General features: G+C 30.5%; 1 protein-coding gene across 2 annotated transcripts in view; it reads left to right on the top strand.

Annotated features, from left to right (window-relative positions):
* The window catches only part of LOC148277349 (carboxyl-terminal PDZ ligand of neuronal nitric oxide synthase protein), a 623,052-nt gene that overhangs the window by 498,178 nt on the left and 104,353 nt on the right, over positions 1-20,521 (top strand). For both annotated transcript variants that reach the window (XM_088233001.1, XM_088232999.1), the window contains exon 4: positions 15,629-15,721. In XM_088233001.1, the coding sequence (XP_088089127.1) occupies positions 15,629-15,721 (93 nt within the window). The remainder of the gene's footprint in view (positions 1-15,628; positions 15,722-20,521) is intronic.

Genomic DNA, 20,521 nt, shown 5'->3' with positions numbered 1-20,521 from the left:
CTTGTTTGTGATTAAATTTCAAAACTAAAAATTGTAAATATTCAAATATTGGATATAAGTAGGTACTTGTTTATGATTTAATTCCAAAACATAAAATAAATATTTTTTTTAAATCCGGCAGTCTTTTTGCAAACGTCAAACTCCGGTCTTCTCACCAACAAAGGGGCGCACTTCTGTAAAAAACGATTTTTAAAAAAGTTATTGAATTTAATGTTATTTGAGTTTTACCAAAAATCCAGTAAAAAAAATTTAAGGAAAGGATCTGATTAAGATCAAATTAACAACAAAAAACAAATGCTGTTTGTAAACATTAAAAAAACAAACTTTTTTATACACAAAAAACCACATCTTTCCATTTTTTTTGTAAATGCATTCCCCTCAAATGCAACCCTGATGGATCGATGAATAAAACATTTATGATCCTTACTTCTTTTTTACATATAAGATTAAATATTTTAATATCGACAAACACGCGCAGAGCAAAGATCTATATTTCTCTGAAAACCGCACGTAAATCGGTTTAGCCGTTTATTAATAATTAATAAAATATGTTTTAAAAAACATTTTCCAGTCATTTTAAATTCATTTCCACTGACAGGCTAATTTTCTTTCTGAATACTCTAATATCATATAAAAAGATACTGTAATCTTTATGCCATAAACAGAATATAACTTAATGGACTGTACTTTATTATATAATAATATAGTTTCTGTTTCAATAAAGGGCTAAATAAATTCTTAAATTTTCGTTTTGCAGAAAATTAAAACATGGCATATTTACCATTTTTTTCTTGTGATGTTGGTTTAAACCTCATTTTTATTCACAAAAAAGCTTATAAAGTTCGCCGTTCAGCATTTATTTAACTCCTGAAATATCGACAATATTTCCGCTTTTTTAGCTTCAACTTACGTTGAACCAACAATAACTGGACATAAACCGCAAAATTACCACCGGAAACTGAAATTTCTGTAAAACAAAAAGTAATTCTCTGGATACTTCCTGTTTCCTATTAGAATTTTATAAAATGAATTTTATTGGTTTGAGGGAATTTTTTTTTTATGAATGAATGTTTTTTTTAGAAAACCTGAATCATTATATTTCGGATTTGTTATAAAATTAAATTGAAATTGGGAGTATTTTTGATACTCCCGTTGGATCTTTATACTGTGAATGCTAAATTACATACGTTACACTCGTTATTAGGAGGCGGCCTCCGTGGTGTAGTGGTCAAGACGCTTGACTCACGCCCGGAAGGTTCCGGGTTCGATTCCCGGTGAGAACACAAAAATTTAAATGTGATTTTTCTCAAGCCTGGGTGCTCTGTGATGTAATTCACCACTGTAATTAGGCCTCCTGGCCTGTTGTGGTGCAAAAAAAAAATGTAAATAAATAAATTAAATAAATTATTTGTTTTGTTTGTCAGAAAGAAAATCGAAATGAAAGAAAGAAAGTTACGCCATACATAAAATATATTTTTCGATATCATTTGTGTAAATGGCTAACCTATGAAGGCTTGGTCGATGGTAGCTAAAATATGAAACGTAGAGCATAATCGTCGGACTAAGTCGACATACAAACGTCAAGTCGATTATGGTGTTTCCAAGTGCAGTCAGAGAGGTCTGTACTCGTTCCGGAGATATAGCTGAACAGAACGCGCGCCGTGTCCACACAAGTCCAAACTTTGACCCCGCGACAAACTATTCCCGGTTGTCGATAAAATGGACCATCTAGCTTTGCATATTCTGTAATCATTTTAATTTTTCCACTCGAGGCCATCGAAAGTACACAAATATTGGTCGCGACAAAACCTAACATGACATCTAGGATGAACCATAAGACGTTTATTTGCATTCTCTTCAAAATCATTATTGAAACTATTAAGTCGGTTTGGTTATTACTAATTATTTGGTTAGTTGTAGTTGGTTTGGACATGTAGAGCGAATGGACAACGAAAGAACGGCTAAAAGGATCTACGATGCGAATGTTGATAGATGCAGAAAACGAGGAAGGCCGAGAAAGACATGGCACGATCAAGTCCATAAAAACTTGAAGATGGACATGTCAAAAGTAGGAATAATTGGCGTGCGTGCATGAGAAAATGTATGAATGTAGAGGAAATAACATTTAAAATGCGCATCTTAAAACATACTTTTTATTTATTAATTATTAATATTTTCGACACTTGACACTTATGCAATATTTACACACTTGTCCTCCCTCATTCCAATATAACACCCACTCACCCACCCTCTCACTCACTTACACTCACACTAGTATATATTGTACGTGTATTTAATGTTTTTCTGTGGATATCTGTCATTGGTTTTATTCTCTGTGTACGTGTATTTAATGTTTTTCTGTGGATATCTGTCATTGGTTTTATTCTCTGTATATTTTAATTGTTTTGTTTTTGTTACATGTATTACTGTTGATATCCCCAATAAATAAAAAAATAAAATAAAAAAAGAAGCGAGGTCTGTATGCAAAGATACAGTGATATGGCGTTCTATCCTCTCTGCCTACCCCTACGGGGAAACGGGGTGATGGTTTGTTTGTTTGTTTTCATTTAAAATACTGCATTAGATTTTTTACAGAGTGTAACAGGATTTTATTTATCGGCCAATTTCAGTAACAGATTACAATCCCCATAAATGCCTTGCCTTTTATATTTTATATTTCTTTCCGTAAATATGCACCTGTCTCTTTTAACAATAATTTCTGATTATATTTAAAAGTAATTTAGTACATCAAACCTTAGTCCGTTATCAGGTATCACCGAATCACAAGAAATAGTATTAGCAGATCTTAGTATTGTGATTTTAAGTCTGGCAAACTGATATTGAAAGTTATAGCTTCAGCAAGTCTTCTTCAGTGCTACAGAACGGCGCGGTGTTTGTTTAATACACCTATTGCTAGAAGTCCCTGTAGCAAAAAAGTTCATTGTTCAGGATACAATTTTGTTTGTTTCTGTAGCGGTTTTTCTTATAAAATTACCCCACTTTTTATTCAATATAATAATTCACGTACTATGTTAAAAAACAGTAAAAATAAATAGATAAAAGTACTCTTCAAAAATCACCAGATTTGTACCATTGTACTATAAATATGTTGTTATTTTATAAATCAAGACGTATTAAAGAAGGTCCGTAATTTAACGTGGATCCAAATGAGAAATAAATATTTTGTTTTATTCAGTAATTGATTGGAACGTGATTATAAGCGTATTGCGAAAACGTACTCCAATTAACTAGATGTTACTTTTATCCCTTGAACAATCCCATTAGGGAGTAGAATAATATTAGAAGTCCGTGATGTTTTAGAATCTAAGGTAATGAATTATTTGCCTATATTTGTTTCTTTTTATTTGCTATTTTTGCTTTTTAAATTCATAAGTTGGTTAATTCTAATTCTAATTAATACTATTATAATTATTGTTATTATATATAACTTATAAAGCGCCATTTTCGTAATATATTACCTCAAGGGCGCTTTACAAAGTGATTATATAAAGATACCTTTTTTTTTTTTTTTAATTTAAAAAAAACAATGTACTTTGTCACCACATGCTAAGGATTTATTCAAATAAATTAGAGAACAAGTGGGTTTTAAGAATCTTCCGAAACATCACTTCACTCTCACAGTTTCGGACCTCTGCTGGGAGAGCGTTCTATGCCGTAGGGCCTGCGACCGCAAATGCGCGTTCGCCGAATTTAGTGCGCTGTTTGCGTAGAGGTATAATAACTTTTCTTTTCAACGTAGATGTAGCTGATCTAAGCGTAAGACGTCTGTCAGCTAGTCCATCTGGAATGCAGAGTTCCCTTAGATATTCTGGAGCAGAGTTGTGCAGTGACTTATACATAAGTTTATACATTCGCTGTATAAAACAAAATACGCAGCAGCGTTGGGAGGATCATTGCCGCGCTTCTTCTACAGGTAAAATCACTAAAATGTTTTTCCCAACGCTGGCTGATGCAGCAAACTTCTTCTTCATCACCAAAGTACTTTCGAAACGACCCAAATTTTTACCGGACACGGAGCTATGAGAAGTTATCTATATAGGTTTAAATTAAGGAATGATGACTATTGTCCATGCGATGATATTTCTTCACAGAGTATAGAACATCTGTTATTTCAGTGCCCATTTTTCAGTTTGCAACGCCATAATCTTGAAGCAGAATGCAGGAAAGATGGAATATCCTTTACAGATATCCACACTGTAGTAAAAAGTAGTTATCATGCGCTATTGTTCTTGAACTTTGCAACAATGGTGATTGGACTCACAAAGGTAATAAACCAAAATTAGTGATCGAACATCCCATTTCCAAGACAAACAAAAACTTTTTTTTTTCCGAGTACCTTAGCCTTGTACATGACACGTAAGGCTACTAAATACAGGGGTCCAAATATATTTAAAAAAAAAAAAAAAACATAAGTCAACAAAGTTTGTATTCTACGTACGTAAACATAGCCAGTGTAATTCCTAGCAATTCCTGCAAGTGGAGTGATATGATTGAACATAGAGATTTCAAAAATAAGTCTCGCTGCGGCATTAAATACAGACTGTAGGCGAGTCATTTTATTCATTAGTAGACCTGCATAGATACCGTTACAATAATCGACTCTAGACACTACAAACGCATTTACTAATTTACGGGCGCCATCGACTGGTAAATTTTTGCGTATGCATTTAATCTGTCTCAGATGGTAAAAGCATAAACTCATCGTTCTACTAATTTGAGCGTCTAGAGAAAGGTTAGATTTAAGGAAGACTCGCAGTAGTTTAACGATGGGTAAAGCGGTACTTCGTACATTGGGTAGTGCCGTATCCTGAATCAAATTCTGTCGTCTGGTTGAAGACATCCATAATTGTTCCGTTTAAGATGGGTTAAGTGTTAGTCTATTTTCAGCCATCCAGCTCCCTATTTTTTAAATGCATCCATTAATCAAATTAACAAGCACATTTCTCTCGCTCGGTTTACAATTTTTTTAAAAATCTGTGTATCATCTACATAGCAGTGAGATTACAATTATTTGATAATATTCTCTACATCTTTAGTGTACAGAAGATAGAGGAGTGGTCCGAGTTCTGATCCTTGAGGAACTCCAGTAAACACTTAAAAGTTGGATGAGCTATTACCCTGGTATCATACTATTGTAACCCTAGTACAATAATATGATTTAATAAATTATTTTATTTCACTTTATTTTATTTTATGTTATTTTTTTTTATTTGGTTTTCATAGTTACAAATTTTTTAACATATTATAGAATTATAGAGATTATCAACATCATCATCATCATCATCATTCTCTTTCCACTACTTATGATGCATAGAGCACTGCATTAGTACACCAATTGCAGCATATCTTGATTATTTTTTGGTTGCATGAAGGTAAGATCATCAGTCTTACGCTTCGGGTACCAGTCCCGGGACTACGAATTACTATTTTTATTTATTTATAGAGATAATACATATAACTTAATAATAAAAACCTACTGACGAACTGCAGTCTGCAGTTCTGTAGTACACAATAATAGTTTTTTTTTAGTGTGTGAATTAAAAAATAAGTTAATAAATTAGTTTAATATACCATCATTAAATTTATCAAAAAATCTATGTAATACACAAATAAATTATCTCTATAACTAAGATATAAATAGTATTTCGCTCGAAAAGTGGAGATGCTTCTAGCTTCCTAGAGACGTTCTGGCAACTTACTGAATATTTTAAAATCTTTATATTAAAGGTTTTTTGAGTTCCAGTCAGTCTCACCTTAGGAAGCCTGAAATAACTTCCTGTTCTATCACTGTGAAAATCTTTATTATTTTGTATACTTTCAAACATGTACCCGGGAAGCAGTTCGCTTTTCAACTTTCAAATAACAGCATTATAAACGTTTATTTGTGCATTTGGTTTAAATTCATATTTTGTTTTTTTTTCATGACAAGTAACCCAATTATAATAGGTAGTGAACTATAGCAAAAAACACCCAGGCTTGAGCAAAATCATATTCAGATCTAACTGGGAATCGTACCAGAACCTCTTCGCTTGAACTTAGCGTCATAGCCATTACACCACGAGGGCCACCATGATCGACTAATTGCTAGAAATGGTTATGTTAAAAAAATTCATTGTTCCTGAGGGCATCGATTGTTTCTGTTGTGATTTTTCGTATGATTATTACAAATCAATGTAGACATTTCTTGCCACAAAATATCCGAAACACAATTTTGACATACCAATTAAAAACATATCGGGATCGGATTGTGGTCCCGTGGCTAGTGTTTCAGACTCACGGCTTAAAAGTCCACGGTTTGAATCCTACTCTACCCCAACTTGATTCCTATTTCCTAATATTGAGTTATTTACAACTCGTTGAAAATTACCCTCAAAATAAGATATTTGGGTAAATCATAATAACGAAAATACTTATTTTTATAAAAAAAATATTTTTTACCATATTCTCAAAGTGACTGACTTGTTTACTTTAAGCACGAAAATATTTATTTATTTAAACTAGGCATGTAAAGGGTTTTTCAATAAGAGCAGGTAGATGTTGAAATGAAAAAAAACAAGTGTGTGAGGTATTAACAAAATTATTTTTTTATTTTAAAAGCTCATATGTGCCATTAAGTGTGAAATATGACATCGTTTAAATGCTCGCCTCGACTTCTTACGGTGGCACGGATTCGAGTGGTCCAATTTTCAATGACTCTTCCGCGTAGATCCGGCTGAATTTGAGCGATGGCTTGTGTTATGTTCACCTTCAGGGCATCGGTTAGTTGTGGTTTATTTGCATAGACCTGTGACTTCAAGAAACCCTACAAGAAAAAGTCTAGTGGGGTCAAATCACGTGACCTTGGTGATCAATTCAAATCACCCGTGCGAGAGATAACCTTACCCTCAAATCGTTCAGGCAGAATTTCAATCGTGGCGTCCACTGTGTGGCACGTGGTGCCATCCTGCTGGAACCTCATGTCGTCTAGGTCCATATAGTTTAATTTGGGCCATAAAAAAATAGTAATCGTCGTTCTGTAGCGCCCGCCGTTGACGGTGACCGCCTCACCAACATCGTTATCGAAAAAGTACGGACCGATGATGCCGCCGGCCCGAAATCCTTACCAAACGGTAACTTTTTGAGGATGCATCAACACTTGGTGAACCTCGCGTGGGTTTATGTTGTCCCATATATGGCTATTTTGCTTGTTAACTCAGCCGTTCATCCAAAAATGCGCCTCGTCGCTAAAAATTATTTTCCGCAAAAATTGGGGTTGTCTTCCAAACGATTTGAAGCCCAGTCAGTGAACAAACGGCGTTGTCTATAGTCATGAACTTTAAGTTCCTGGGTCTCTTGAAAAGAGTTACCAAAATAAAATATTTGGGAATTATGATCGACTGCCATCTTAGATGGGTATCTGTCCTTAAACCTACCCTCACACCCATATACAATCACACACATATTCACATACCTACCAAAACCACACACAAAAAAAAAACTCGCACATATGCACTTCTATGAATTATATTTAAGTAAACAGGATTTTTATATTTGCATTTATGTGGAAAACTAATTTGGCTTTATTTTATGTTTTTTTTAATAATGTTGTGTATATTTTTTTGTATTGCTGTTGTTTTTCTTAATAAACAAAAAAAAATCAAAAAATCTCACATTTCTATGACTGTCAAAAAACTACGAAAACTGATACATGTGTTCTACTCATTGAGAGGTGTTTTAGATTATGGAGCAGTTAAATCAGTATATTTTGCACTGTTCCAGTCGGTTGCGTCATATGGAGTGATTGGATGGTGGTTGTTCGGAGGTCATATTAAATCCATTGGTCATTCTCCAAGAAACAATATTGAAAATAATGAAACTGCCATCCACTTACCCATCTTATACTCTAATTAAAACAACAAATTTACTAACTGTCAGACAACTTTATGTTAGGGAAGTCCTTACAAATTTCTGATCTTAAATAAAAAATAGAATACAACCAAATATTAAAACAAGAAATGCAATGAGCACAAACTTTGGGGTACCTCTAAGTAGAACTGCCTTTTTTCAGAGGCATTTTGCAGTATTGGGCCCTAGGTTTTTTAACATGTTGGACCCTGACATAAAGACGTCTGTCAGTTACAATGTTTATGAGAAGAAGGTGAGCAAGTGGATAAGGGGTAGACCTTTTTATATCCAGTAATTATTTTCATGACTAAAAATTGTGTTGCTTTTAATTGACAAATATCTCCTTATTGAAGATGATTCCATTATTCACAATAATAGAGGATAGGAGATGATTCCGTTATTAACATTAATAGAGGATAGGAGATGATTCCATTGTTAACATTTATGGATGATAGGAAATGATTCCATTACTAACATTATTAGAAGATAGGAGATGATTCCATTATGAACATTAATAGAGGATAGGAGATGATTCCATTATTAACATTAATATAGGATAGGAGATGATTGCACAGTCGAGCCGCGTGCACATTATCTGAGTTAGAGAAGAGGCTGGAATTGTGGATTAAGAGGTATATTCTGATTCTCGTGGTGTAATGTTCAGCGCGTTTGCCTACCATGCAAGTGGTTTAGGGTTCGATTCCCGACATGGTTAATATAAAATATTTATTTAAAAGGGATTTTTCACACTAGAATATTTCATAGTCCCTGGACTGATACCTAAAACGTAAGACTGATCACTTTACCTCCATGTCACAAAATTGATCGAGATATGCTGCCATTGGTATACCAATCCAGTGCCCTATTCACCATTTAGTGCGGAAAGGGAATGATGATGATGATGATATTCTAATTTTTAAATAAAATAAAAAAAGATCTACCCTATAGTCTCCGGGAGATTATTAAATAATCTTGGACTGATACAATTCGATATCCGATGTAATTTGTGTATTTTTTTGTAAAGGAATAACCCGCTTAGCCTCTATTTTAGAGGCTTGTCAGGGATATTTCGGGAAAGAAAAAATCGGGGAACAACCGAGGAACCCGCAGCTTACCGGTTTTTTGGAAAATTTGTTTCCATATTTATTTCTTTTCTTCTCTTAGTGCCCTGTCAGGTATCCCCGACGTTGGAAATCACTCTGGCAAAAGTCTCCCTGTCCTGTGCTGCCCGGAAAATCTGCTCCACAGTCCTGAATCCAGTCCAGTCTCGTATATTTTGCAGCCAAGACATCTGTCTTTTTCCAGCCCCTCTGTGACCCTCAATCTTGCCTTTCAAAATTAAATGACTTTTTTGAAATTTCACTATGCTGTTCAATTGTTTATAGTAGGTATTCACAAATAAATATCTTTCGTACTTCCAGTTAAATTGAATTAAGCTCAATGAACGTTAATTCACATTATCGTCAGGAGATTAAGTACAAGTTAAGGTAGTTTATTTAAGATTATGTAAAAGTTTTATAAAGGCAATTGTATCGCTGTTCACCCTCCATTTCCCACAATTGCTTTTGAAAATTAAATCAAAAGATCAGCGTTTCTAAAGGAAGTAATAGAATTCTGGCCAACTGCCTCATATTTATTTATTTTAATTTGGGAAAAAAACAACAGTTATTACATACACAATATATGTGTAAAAACTGTTGTTATTTTCCCAATATACAGAAAATAAGAATATATATAAACGAAAATTGTGAAAACAGTCAATAAAAAATTTCCACAGTGGTGTAAGCTATTGATTAAGTACATTATTGGTATCAAAATAAAAACAATTCACAATTAAGAAATGTTAGGCGCTTAGAAGTTGCAAATAAAATAAAAATTTACAGTAAATTGTAAGTAAATAGAAACAAGATAAATTTAAAGAATAAAAGAAAATAGTTATATAAAAATAATGTAAATGGTACAAAAATAAAATAATAAACATACGAGTAAATACATAATTACTGACATCGTAAAACTAAACGGGTGTACTGTCCATAAGAAATCTTCTTTATTTTATATAAGAGAGATGAAAAATGTCTGCGTGACCGGAGAAAACAATATTATAATAATGACATGCTATAGAGAAAAAGTCGTTTTTCCTTGAGTTAGTCCTAGGTACTGACAAATTAAATGTAGTATGGAGTCTTGTTCTGTTGGGTTCAAGATATTCTAAAGAATTTGTATGTAAAGGGCAGTCTACGACGTTGTTTACTTGTTTAAACAGGAATATTTGATGTGCAATCACTCTTCTTTACTCCAGAGTTTGAATTGAATTTGGCGTACAGTGAAATTTATATTTTTTGAAATTTATGAATTTCTACTGTATCACATCTAGGATGGAATTGCGTATAGCATCTTGCGCATTTTAGCCCTTTAAGTGGACTTATTATATTGGTATATTTATTGCAACTCATTATAGACGTTTTTTTTTTCTTTTAATAATTTGTATATATCTATTCATTTTTGTTATTATTTATTTTTTTAGTTTTTATTATTAATTCAAAATACTTGATGCACAAATCTTTACTATGTCCCAGATAATTTGCTATTATTTGTTTAAATAATATGTCTATGTCTCATAATAAATAACTTATTTATTTTTATTTGTTTATAAATTTGTATAAACCACTTAATTTTTTTTTTTTTTTAAATTACACTTCGACCGGTTTCGAGGTTACTACCTCATCGTCAGGAGTTTCGAGGTTACTACCTCATCGTAAGGAACCTGACGATGAGGTAGTAACCTCGAAACCGGTCGAAGTGTAATTTAAAAAAAAAAAAATTAAGTGGTTTATACAAATTTATAAACAAATAAATGTAAAATGTCATACCACAAAGTGAAAAATGTTTTTGATAACAATAATAACTTATTTATTATTATAAATTTAAATAGTCATGAAAAGGTAGATGACAATGAAAAATATATTAAGAATGGATTATTTTAATATTATTTAAAAAATAAATCTAAATCGCCGAATTAGAGTTCCGAACTCTCGAGCTAGATACAGGATTTCGTTCGCCGCTAACGCCGCGCCGCTCAACCCACATGGCTACAAACGCCAGCTGATAAGCAGTCAATTAATTACAATATAAAGCAATATAACGTTCTTTTGTATTGATTTTATTTTGTTGTTTTGGCTGTTTATTTTTCAAATTAATTATGCAACACTGGAGAAACTTTACTTATGTACGATATATTGTAATGACAATATTTAGCTCAATGTCAAATTGTCACAAATTATATTGAATTGCAACGAACTTTTAAAAAAAAATATTTTGAATGGAGTTTTAGAAATTATTCCAAAAAATACATGATTATTTAAAGCAGAAATACAAAAAAAATATGATGAAAAACGTACAAATAATAAATTAAAACAACAGAGATAAATAACATTATTGAAAAGGGTTTGTTGATATTGTTGATGTCAAGGCTGTATATTTATAACCTATCATTTGCTAGTTGAACTGATCTATTACGCACTGTGGAACATTAGGTTTAATATCTTTTACTATTTGTTAACTCATTCGGATGAAAAATCTAGCACTCGTTCATTTGTTCAATCATTCGGACGTACCAAATAAAAATAACCGCGATTTAATAAATAATATGTTTTCTTTAAATAAAAGAAATTCGTGGAGTTCGTTGAAATTTTAAAAAATCTTCTAATTTTCCTAAAAATCATAATAAATAGATAAGTTCTGTTTTATTTAATTTTAGAATAAATCACTATAGGTACAACTAATTGTTTGAGTTTAAAAGTTCATATCACTAAAGATATATTTTTTAATTTATTTATCATCACCACCCGCAAATGGTACATTGGGCAATGCATTGATACTCCAATCAAGGTATTTCGCGATCATGAAACATTTATTTATGTGTTTACACAATATTAATTTCATAGTCCCTAGATATTTTATGTATTCTTTAATATGTCTCATGAAGCGTCCGATTGATCACACATATTATCTTCAAGTAACAAAAAATATCGCGATGGACTGTGATTAATACACCAATGCAGTGCCTTATGCAACATTAATTATGGATAAGGGTGATAATGACCACAAAATTATCAACCTCACGCTTTTGGTGCTAGTCCATGGGCTGTAACTAAACCCTATAGAATAAATAGTTCACGTCAGCATTGTCCGGAATCGAACCTGAGACCTCATGCGTGGTAAGAGAAAGAAATTAATCTTTTTTTCCTATTACTATTGAAATTTGTTTAATTGATATTTGTATTTTTATTATTTACCTAAATATTTATACTTTTAACTGCACTGAAAAAATATTCACAACTTGGTAGTACTCGTACAAATACTTTATGTTCAAATATGACCCGGAATTAGTATTAAAAAAAAAACAACATTAGCTCAATTATTCTTCAATATTTATTATTTTCTTCTTGAAAGTTATCACCACTAGAGGCCTTACAGGTCAACGTTTTTTTGCAATCATCTTATCACTTCTTATTGGCCAGTTTCGGAATGGCTTTTAGCTCCGTATGAGAATTATATTTTCTCACCTCATCGAGTCAAATCCTTTTTACGAAGTAGTAATTTATTAAGGGAACAGAAAAAAGTCGCACAATACGGTACACAGGAAATGACTTTAAAGTTGTTTTTCACCAGATAAAAGCGTACGAAAAGAGATGTGTGAGACAGCGAATTATCTTGATGCAAGAACAAAAAATTTTCTTGCCATATATCTGGCATTTTTTAACGAATATTTTTCCTCAAACGCTTCAATGCGCCTAAATAGTATTATTGATTGATTTGGTATCTTTTTTTGTTTTTTTATTCTATTTAATAGCATAATTATACATTTTTACAATTTAAAAAAATTTCACTTGTTATATTTTTACTAAAACTAAAATCCCACCAAGCCCATTTTTGTAGCTTGTTGGTGAAGATTATATTTATACTGACTTAAAAATATTATTTACATTTATAAAAACAATGAATAACGTATAAAAATTAACAGCCGGAAAGATCAGAATAAACATGTTTATACAAATAATAATATATAAATTTATTTTTTAAATACAAGAAAATATGTGAAAAAATAAAATATTTACACCTAAGCTACTATTCATATATAAACTCTTGATCGAGTAGCCACTCTCTTATTTTGCTCTTGTTACAATGTGAGTTAAATTTAAGTTCTTTTGGTAATAAATTAAAAATTCTAGGTACTAAATATTTGAGAGTTCTATTTCCATATTTATTACATACTTTTGGTACTACCAAGCCATCATTAGACGTGAAGCGTGTATTATGGTTATGTTTGAGAGGAAACTTAAATGTATTACTATTAAATTGTTCCAAAATGATGCAAAGCCACAGTAGTCCTCGAACAGGCAGAGTTTTAATTGTTTTGTACAGGAGATCATTATTACTTCTTTGTTCGTAAATCTCTGCAGGTACAACTCACTTAACTATAGAATACTGTAGACCCTGGATCATTTTAATATTAGTTTTAGTCGAATGTCCCCACGACTTTATACCATATCTTATTATTGATTCTACTAAAGAAAAATAAATAATTTTAAGAGTGATTTTAGGCAAAATAAAAGATAACTTATAAAAAGTACTCACAAGAGTCCACAATCGATCACAAAGATTAAATATATGACGATCCCATTTAAAATTATGATCAATAAAAATACCCAAATACTTATACTCCTCCACAAATTCTATGAGTTCACAATTACATGTGTTAGAAATACCACCATGCAAGCAATTTGTGCAATAAGCAATAATATTAGGCAAAACATATTTTTTGGCATGAGGAGATTTTATGTATTAGCATTTAGTATTTTTTGCATTTATAATGAGACCATAGTCATGAGCCCATTTTAACAATTTATTGAAATCACTTTGCAATATCTCTTGTGATTCTAATGGATTTTTATTGGAAATAACTAGTGCGGTGTCATCTGCAAAAATAAATCTTCTTACTTCTTTAAAAACGTTGCAAATCACTGACATAAATTATATACAATTTAGGACCCAAGATAGACCCTTGTGGCACCCCTGATAAACATTCCCTCGCTAGACTTAATGAATTCTTTATTTTTATACTCATTTTCCTCCCCACTAAATAATTTTTAAAAAAAGTTAATAAATTACCCCTTATGCCAATTGACTCTAAAATACATATTTATTTAGAATGTTTATTTTGTAGAACTCCATATTTATACTTATAATATAATCAAACACTGATTTGAGTCTACTGAACATTTTATTTTATTTTTGCAAATATAAAAATAAAAATTTCGTGACAATTGTTTCACCTTGTTAGGGCATTTTCAAATGAATGTGAAGATAAGATGGATTGAATGTATTTATATAGATATGTAATTCAAGGTACTTGAGTAAAAAATTAAAATAATATTATGAACTAAAGCATGTACAATAATCATAATTAAGGGGAAAAACCAATAATTAGGCGCAAGGATAAGTGTTCAATAGGTAATGGGGAGTTTAGGTATTTATATTTGAATTTCGGAGAAAATATAACAAAGTTAGTTTTTATTGACATACATGTATGTATTGTGAGATAATGAATGAAGCTTAATAGTTTTATAACTTTCGATAATTGTTGTAGAAAATATATCAATAATATTATAATAGGTTGTTATTCTTTTTAATTTTAATACATGATTTTTTTTTTAAAAAGCCTTTGACTCTTAATGTTCTCAAAAATTAATTTGTATATTAAAGTCAATTGGTATAGGAAAAATATACTTACTAGTTTAGATCTCTTCTAGATCAAAAATGGTATTTAATTTATGTGTCAATGATTTGTAAAGTTTCAAATGAAGTAAGACAGTTTATATTTGCTGACGACACCGCAATAGTCTTTTCCAATAAAAACCCTTTAGAATCTCAAGAGATATCGCAAAAAGGGTTTTAACAAATTACTAAAGTGGGCTCATGACTATGGTATTATAATAGATTTTAAAAAATATGCTTGTTCATAAAATCTCCTCATGCAAAAAATATTTTTTGCCTAATATTATATATAGTACACTGCACAGATTGCTTACGTGATGGTATCTCTAACCAGAACTTTTAGCACTTGCAGAACAGTATAAGTATTTGGGTACATATACCATCATTTGGGATTGTCAAATATTTAAACTGTGTAATGAATTGCGAAATCTTGTGAGTACTTTTTGTAAGTTGCCTTTTATGTTTGCATATTTTATAAAAAATATTTTTTGCATTTAAGAAAAGGTATTTTTGCATTTGATTACTGATCTATCACTGATTTTTTCGCCAATTAATTTTATTTGTAAATTCATTGTTTTTTATTTAGGTCATTCACCTACAAGGCACAAAAAGTGGCTACGTGGGATGTTAGTTGTTTAAAATGGAAATATGTATAATGCATCTTGATGGATGATAAATTAATAATTTTAAAAACAATTTTACTCTACTTTATTTATGTTATTTCTAAAAACTATATCGTCGCGTTTTGGAGTAACTATCTAGTCAAAAACAAGCGTTCAGGGTTGTGTTTCTATTTCACACACGAAACAAAATAAGTTATAAATGTTCTGGTTTAGGAATTTCAAATTTAGCATTTACTAGACATCGTATGACAAACATATTTTTTAAAACTGACCAACTGTAAACAATGCAATTATAATATTTTTTGTATCTTTGTTCATTTCAGTACGAGTTCAAAGCCAAGGGAATCAAGAAAAAAAAAGTCACCGTGGAAATATCAGTGGATGGGGTTCGTGTCACACTAAAGAAAAAGAAAAAGGTACTTACGATTTATTTTTACTTTGTACATTTCGCTTTGAGTATATTTTCTTTGAAGAAAAATACTTGTTTGGTAATATTTTAAAGTTAGCACTTGACGATATTACGAGTATTTTAGTGTAAAAAAATAATGTTAAAAGTTGTCATCTTTGACGTACAGAGAACTGGACCATAACAATATAATGTATACACATAGTTAAGACAAAAATGACTAAGATGTTTTTCGTTAAAAAAAATTGATAAAAAAACATATTTCAAATTTTATTTTTAATGAGCGATAGCTCAATAAATAAAATTATAAATTTAACAAAGCTTAATCGATATTTTATACTTAAATTATTAATGATTTTTTTAGTTATTTAAATATTTTTTACAGTTGATTACAGAGACTCAGTTTATAATGACACAACGAGGAACGACTGATGCACGTGATTTTAAGTAATATAATACGTTTATTTTATTACTTATTATTTTTATTTCTTTTACAGTATACATGTTATTCACCAGTTATTCCATAGTGATCAATTGTTTTGATTGTGTTTGAAAGAATTAGAATATACATTTTTTTTAATATCCGGCAAATGGATGGATAAGAATATTAATCGATCAAATCTAAGTTTCTCCGACTTTGAGTTTGATGTTGCCACGGGTATCTAAAACCAGTTTCTGTATTGTATGTTAGTAACAAAATATTAGTCTTCAATTTTGTTTATATAGTACGATACTAGTATTGATTGGAGATCAAAATTTGAATCCGAATTAGGAAAATTTTATATTTATTATTTTGATTGTATTTTCTAATATAAATAAAGCTTGTATACTCGTACCCTTTCTTTTGCGACTATTTCTACAAATTTATTTATTTACTATCAAAATATGTTAGGTATTTTCAGAGAAAATATATCAATTTTATTAAACGTATTTTACATTATGGCTAAATATCTCGGGACCAGAATTAATAGTATTGATCCATTAATATTTTGATCCACCCAAATGTCCTCCACGATTAGTAGTTACCTTTCCAACAAATTGGCTTCCAATGCTTCGAGAGTTGTTTATTTTCATAGTGAGTATTTTTGAAGATCACAAATATAAAGAATAACTGTTATCGTTGGTTTTACGTGGGACAATATTTATAATCGAAAGCACTGTCACGTCAAAAAAAGAACCTCCCTTTTTTGAAAATTTTAAACTTGGTTAATGAAACCTAAATAAGATATTTAATAACGGATAAATGTACATACTACAAATTGCAGATATAAAGACGTTGTATTTTTTCATGTTTTTTCTTGATAAAACTCAATAGTTAATGATTTTGTTAAAATTATCAATTAAGTTATCAATGAAACTTCTTGGTTTAGTTTTACTTTTTATCGAGCGCTTTCGCCTAAGTAGGCATCATTAAGACTGGTTAATTGTTTACAACGTTTACAGTTTTTGTACTATTCTTTACATATTTTGGAGATAAGAAGATCAAATAAGTATTTTAACAGGGGACAGAAAACATAAATATTTACAACTAGTTTGCTAAACAGTTCATTTTTGGGAGTTTTTGGACCGAAATTGGGACTAAGCATTTATTATTTAAAAGGTGGGAAAAGAACACATGGCGAAATACAACAGAGTAGGAAATCCACATTTTAACAGGTTAAGTTAGCACAATACTTTGATTTTTTGACAGGGAAGTTTAAATACCTATAGGTGAATGCCAAGGTATTTTAAGATCCATACCTAGATAATTCATTTGTTTATAGAATTAAGTAATTAATTTTGATAGTTAAATTATGTAATTATATTATTTTAGTAGTAAATAATTTCATCAAACGGAGCGTACCTAGTTATATATTAAAATAATGGTTTAAGTAAAGGAGAGTTCAATTCCAATTGCTGGTTAATTATTACTGCATTCAGTTTAATTCAAACTATTTCTAATTATTCTAATTTATCTTTTTCTTTTCCTTTGTTTTCACATGTAGTAATTTAATTTTTTTTTAATTTTATTTAATATTTTTCTGTCCCCCGTTAAAATACTTATTTGATCTTCTTATCTCCAAAATATGTTAAGAACAGGATAAAAGCTGTAAACACTGTTAACAATTAACCAGTCTTGAAGATGCCTACTTTAGACAAAAGCGCTCGTTGGTCAAAATAACAAAAAGTAAAACTAAACCAAGTAGTTTCATTGATAACTTTATTTATAATTTTATCAAAATCATTATATTTTTCGTTTTGATCTTTTTTCACCTGTTATAATCGAATCCAATATTTACCTTTTTCTTATTTTCTTTTTTATTTATTGTTCAAAATTATTTACCCAATAATTTAAACATGTAAGTCTGGCTGAATTGTTAGCATACAATTCGTCAGCTGGTTGCAATATATTGATATGTATTTGATAAATGTACACGATGGAAAACTTGAAAAATATAATGTTTCTCCGTGTTAATTTTATTTGACGTTTTCAAATAATAGCGTATATACTTACTTCAATATAAATAAACTTCCAATAAAGGAATAAAATATCCAAATAAATTGAAATGTTTTCTTGGGCGTGGTAACTGTGCGATTATTGTTGTATATTCTATTATTATTAAAAAAAAAATATTGATAATTTCTACTTTCAAACTCTTTTATTTTGCTATTTTTTCATTAATTTCTAGTTCCTTTTTTTAATTTTTATTTTATAATGAAAGTCATTTTATTTTTATGTTGTAATTTTTTCGCTCTTATGACCATCTTTTTTGTTAAGTATTTTTTTAGAAGGCCCTTTGAACTTTAAATAAATCCGCTTTTTTTACCCCCAACGGGCATTTTAATAAAAGGAATATAACAGTTGGTACATAAATAAAATATCAATTAATTAAAGGTTTTAACTAAAAGGATATGCAAAAATAGATGTGAAGGCATTCGAAGTAAAATCAGGAATCTCCATTGAAGGAGTGGAGTTGCGAAAAATAATTATGAGATTTCTGATTATGCTTCACCAACTCAATAGAGAACGCTAAGTTTGCGGTGTCAAGTAGTAATATAATTGAAATCTGTTTTTGCAAGATTTAGAGACGGTTTCTAATTACTCAATACTAAGGTTATTGTTAGCTAACCTGAGGGCGCAAATCATCATCATCATCTCCCTATCCGCACTGCATTGAAATTCCAACTGATTGTTTTTTGTTACATGGAAGGTAAGGTGACCAGTCTTACGATTCGCGAGCCAGTCTGGGCACAGTAAAATATTACAGTATAAACTACCTTGTAAATTAATATTTTATATAGACCCTTCTAGGAATCGTACCGAGGACTTTAAGCACGGAAGGAGAATGCGCAAACTTTTTCCTCCAGAACTTTCCTCCAGAACTTTCCTCCAGAACCCTTTCTCTTCTGAAAAAACTCCTAGTTCTGTTTTACGGACAGAACTGAATTCTACTTCCACGTTTAGAATAAAACACAAAAAGAAAGAGTCTAAATCTCAGAACAGAATCTTTACCTAAAAAGAAGGATAAAAACCGTAAACCTATTGTGAGATAGCCGTACATTATTTAAGTTTTTCATGTCTCTACATACAAGTGTTACTAGTGATATGAGCATGATTAACTATTGAATAGAGCTTCAAATGATTTTCCAATTTCGTATGTATGTTCTCTTATCGTATTCCTATTCGATTTGTAAAGGGGAATCAGAAAGAAGAAATGAATAGAAAATTGATCTCAAAATGTTTTACATTAAGACTCTGTAGAAAATATCATATTATATTGAATAGGTACATAAGCACTAAGGTCGGGCCGGGCCGCAGATGTTTTAAATGGATGAATGTGAAATATGAGTTATACTCGTACAACAAAACTTAACTCGTACATAATTTTGTAAATAATATCTAATAAAAATAAACATTGAATAAAATAAAATATTTTTTTACCATTCAAATCATTAATATAACATTTATGTTTTATCATTATTGGCGTTCATTTTGTACCAACGTGCGTATGTTTTCATACGAATTCGATCAATAAATCATGTTTTTTTTTTTCATTTACTCTATTTAAAAGTAAAAAACGGTTACCCTCCATTTTTCAAATTAATGAGTTTATTGTTTTATTTTTCACAGTTATTACTGAAATTTTTACTATCGTGGGTGGAGTCTTAAGTTTTTTTAGAAATTGCGACTTTAAGATGATTCTAAACGAAAATATGAAGCTTATTATTCATAGATGGCGATTTTATAATTTTTTATTGAAAAACGCCATTTTTACATTTATTTTCAATGGAAATTTTACAAAACTTGGTTCACGGAAACTTAACAAATTTACTGATTGTCACAAATACCCTAACAATTTAGGACTTTTTCACAAAATGGTGTACGAAACCAAAAAAAATTTATCTTAGAATCACCTTAACGATTAAGACGGGTATTAAAAAAAAAAAATATTTAAAAGACATTATTTATATACGAGTATTATGTTTTTTTTTCGAATGAAAATATGTTTAAATTCATTCAAGTTCGAAAATATCAATATTAGGAAATACAAATCTGCCTCTTCTGACGTCCCCACCTAAAACCGTCGTTATATCGGTCCAAATGGTATTACATGTAGAGATGACACGAATATTCGGCCACTATTCGATATTCGACCTATTCCGCTACTTCTTTTAATATTCGGTATTCGGCCGAATACCAATACCAAATCAGGAAAAAATAAAATTTGACTAAAAATGTATCTATTTTATCCAATAATTAATTGTTTGATACTTAAGATCTGTCTGAGGTAAGTTGTGACGAATGAAAACAGCATTTTTTAGCATTTGT

The sequence above is a fragment of the Micrasema longulum genome, unplaced genomic scaffold (genome assembly GCF_059751315.1).
Source record: "Micrasema longulum isolate JH-2025_06_02 unplaced genomic scaffold, ASM5975131v1 h1tg001048l, whole genome shotgun sequence".
Classification (NCBI taxonomy): domain Eukaryota; kingdom Metazoa; phylum Arthropoda; class Insecta; order Trichoptera; family Brachycentridae; genus Micrasema; species Micrasema longulum.
Note: the sequence above shows the minus strand (reverse complement) of the source record. Positions and strands in the feature narration are given on the sequence as shown.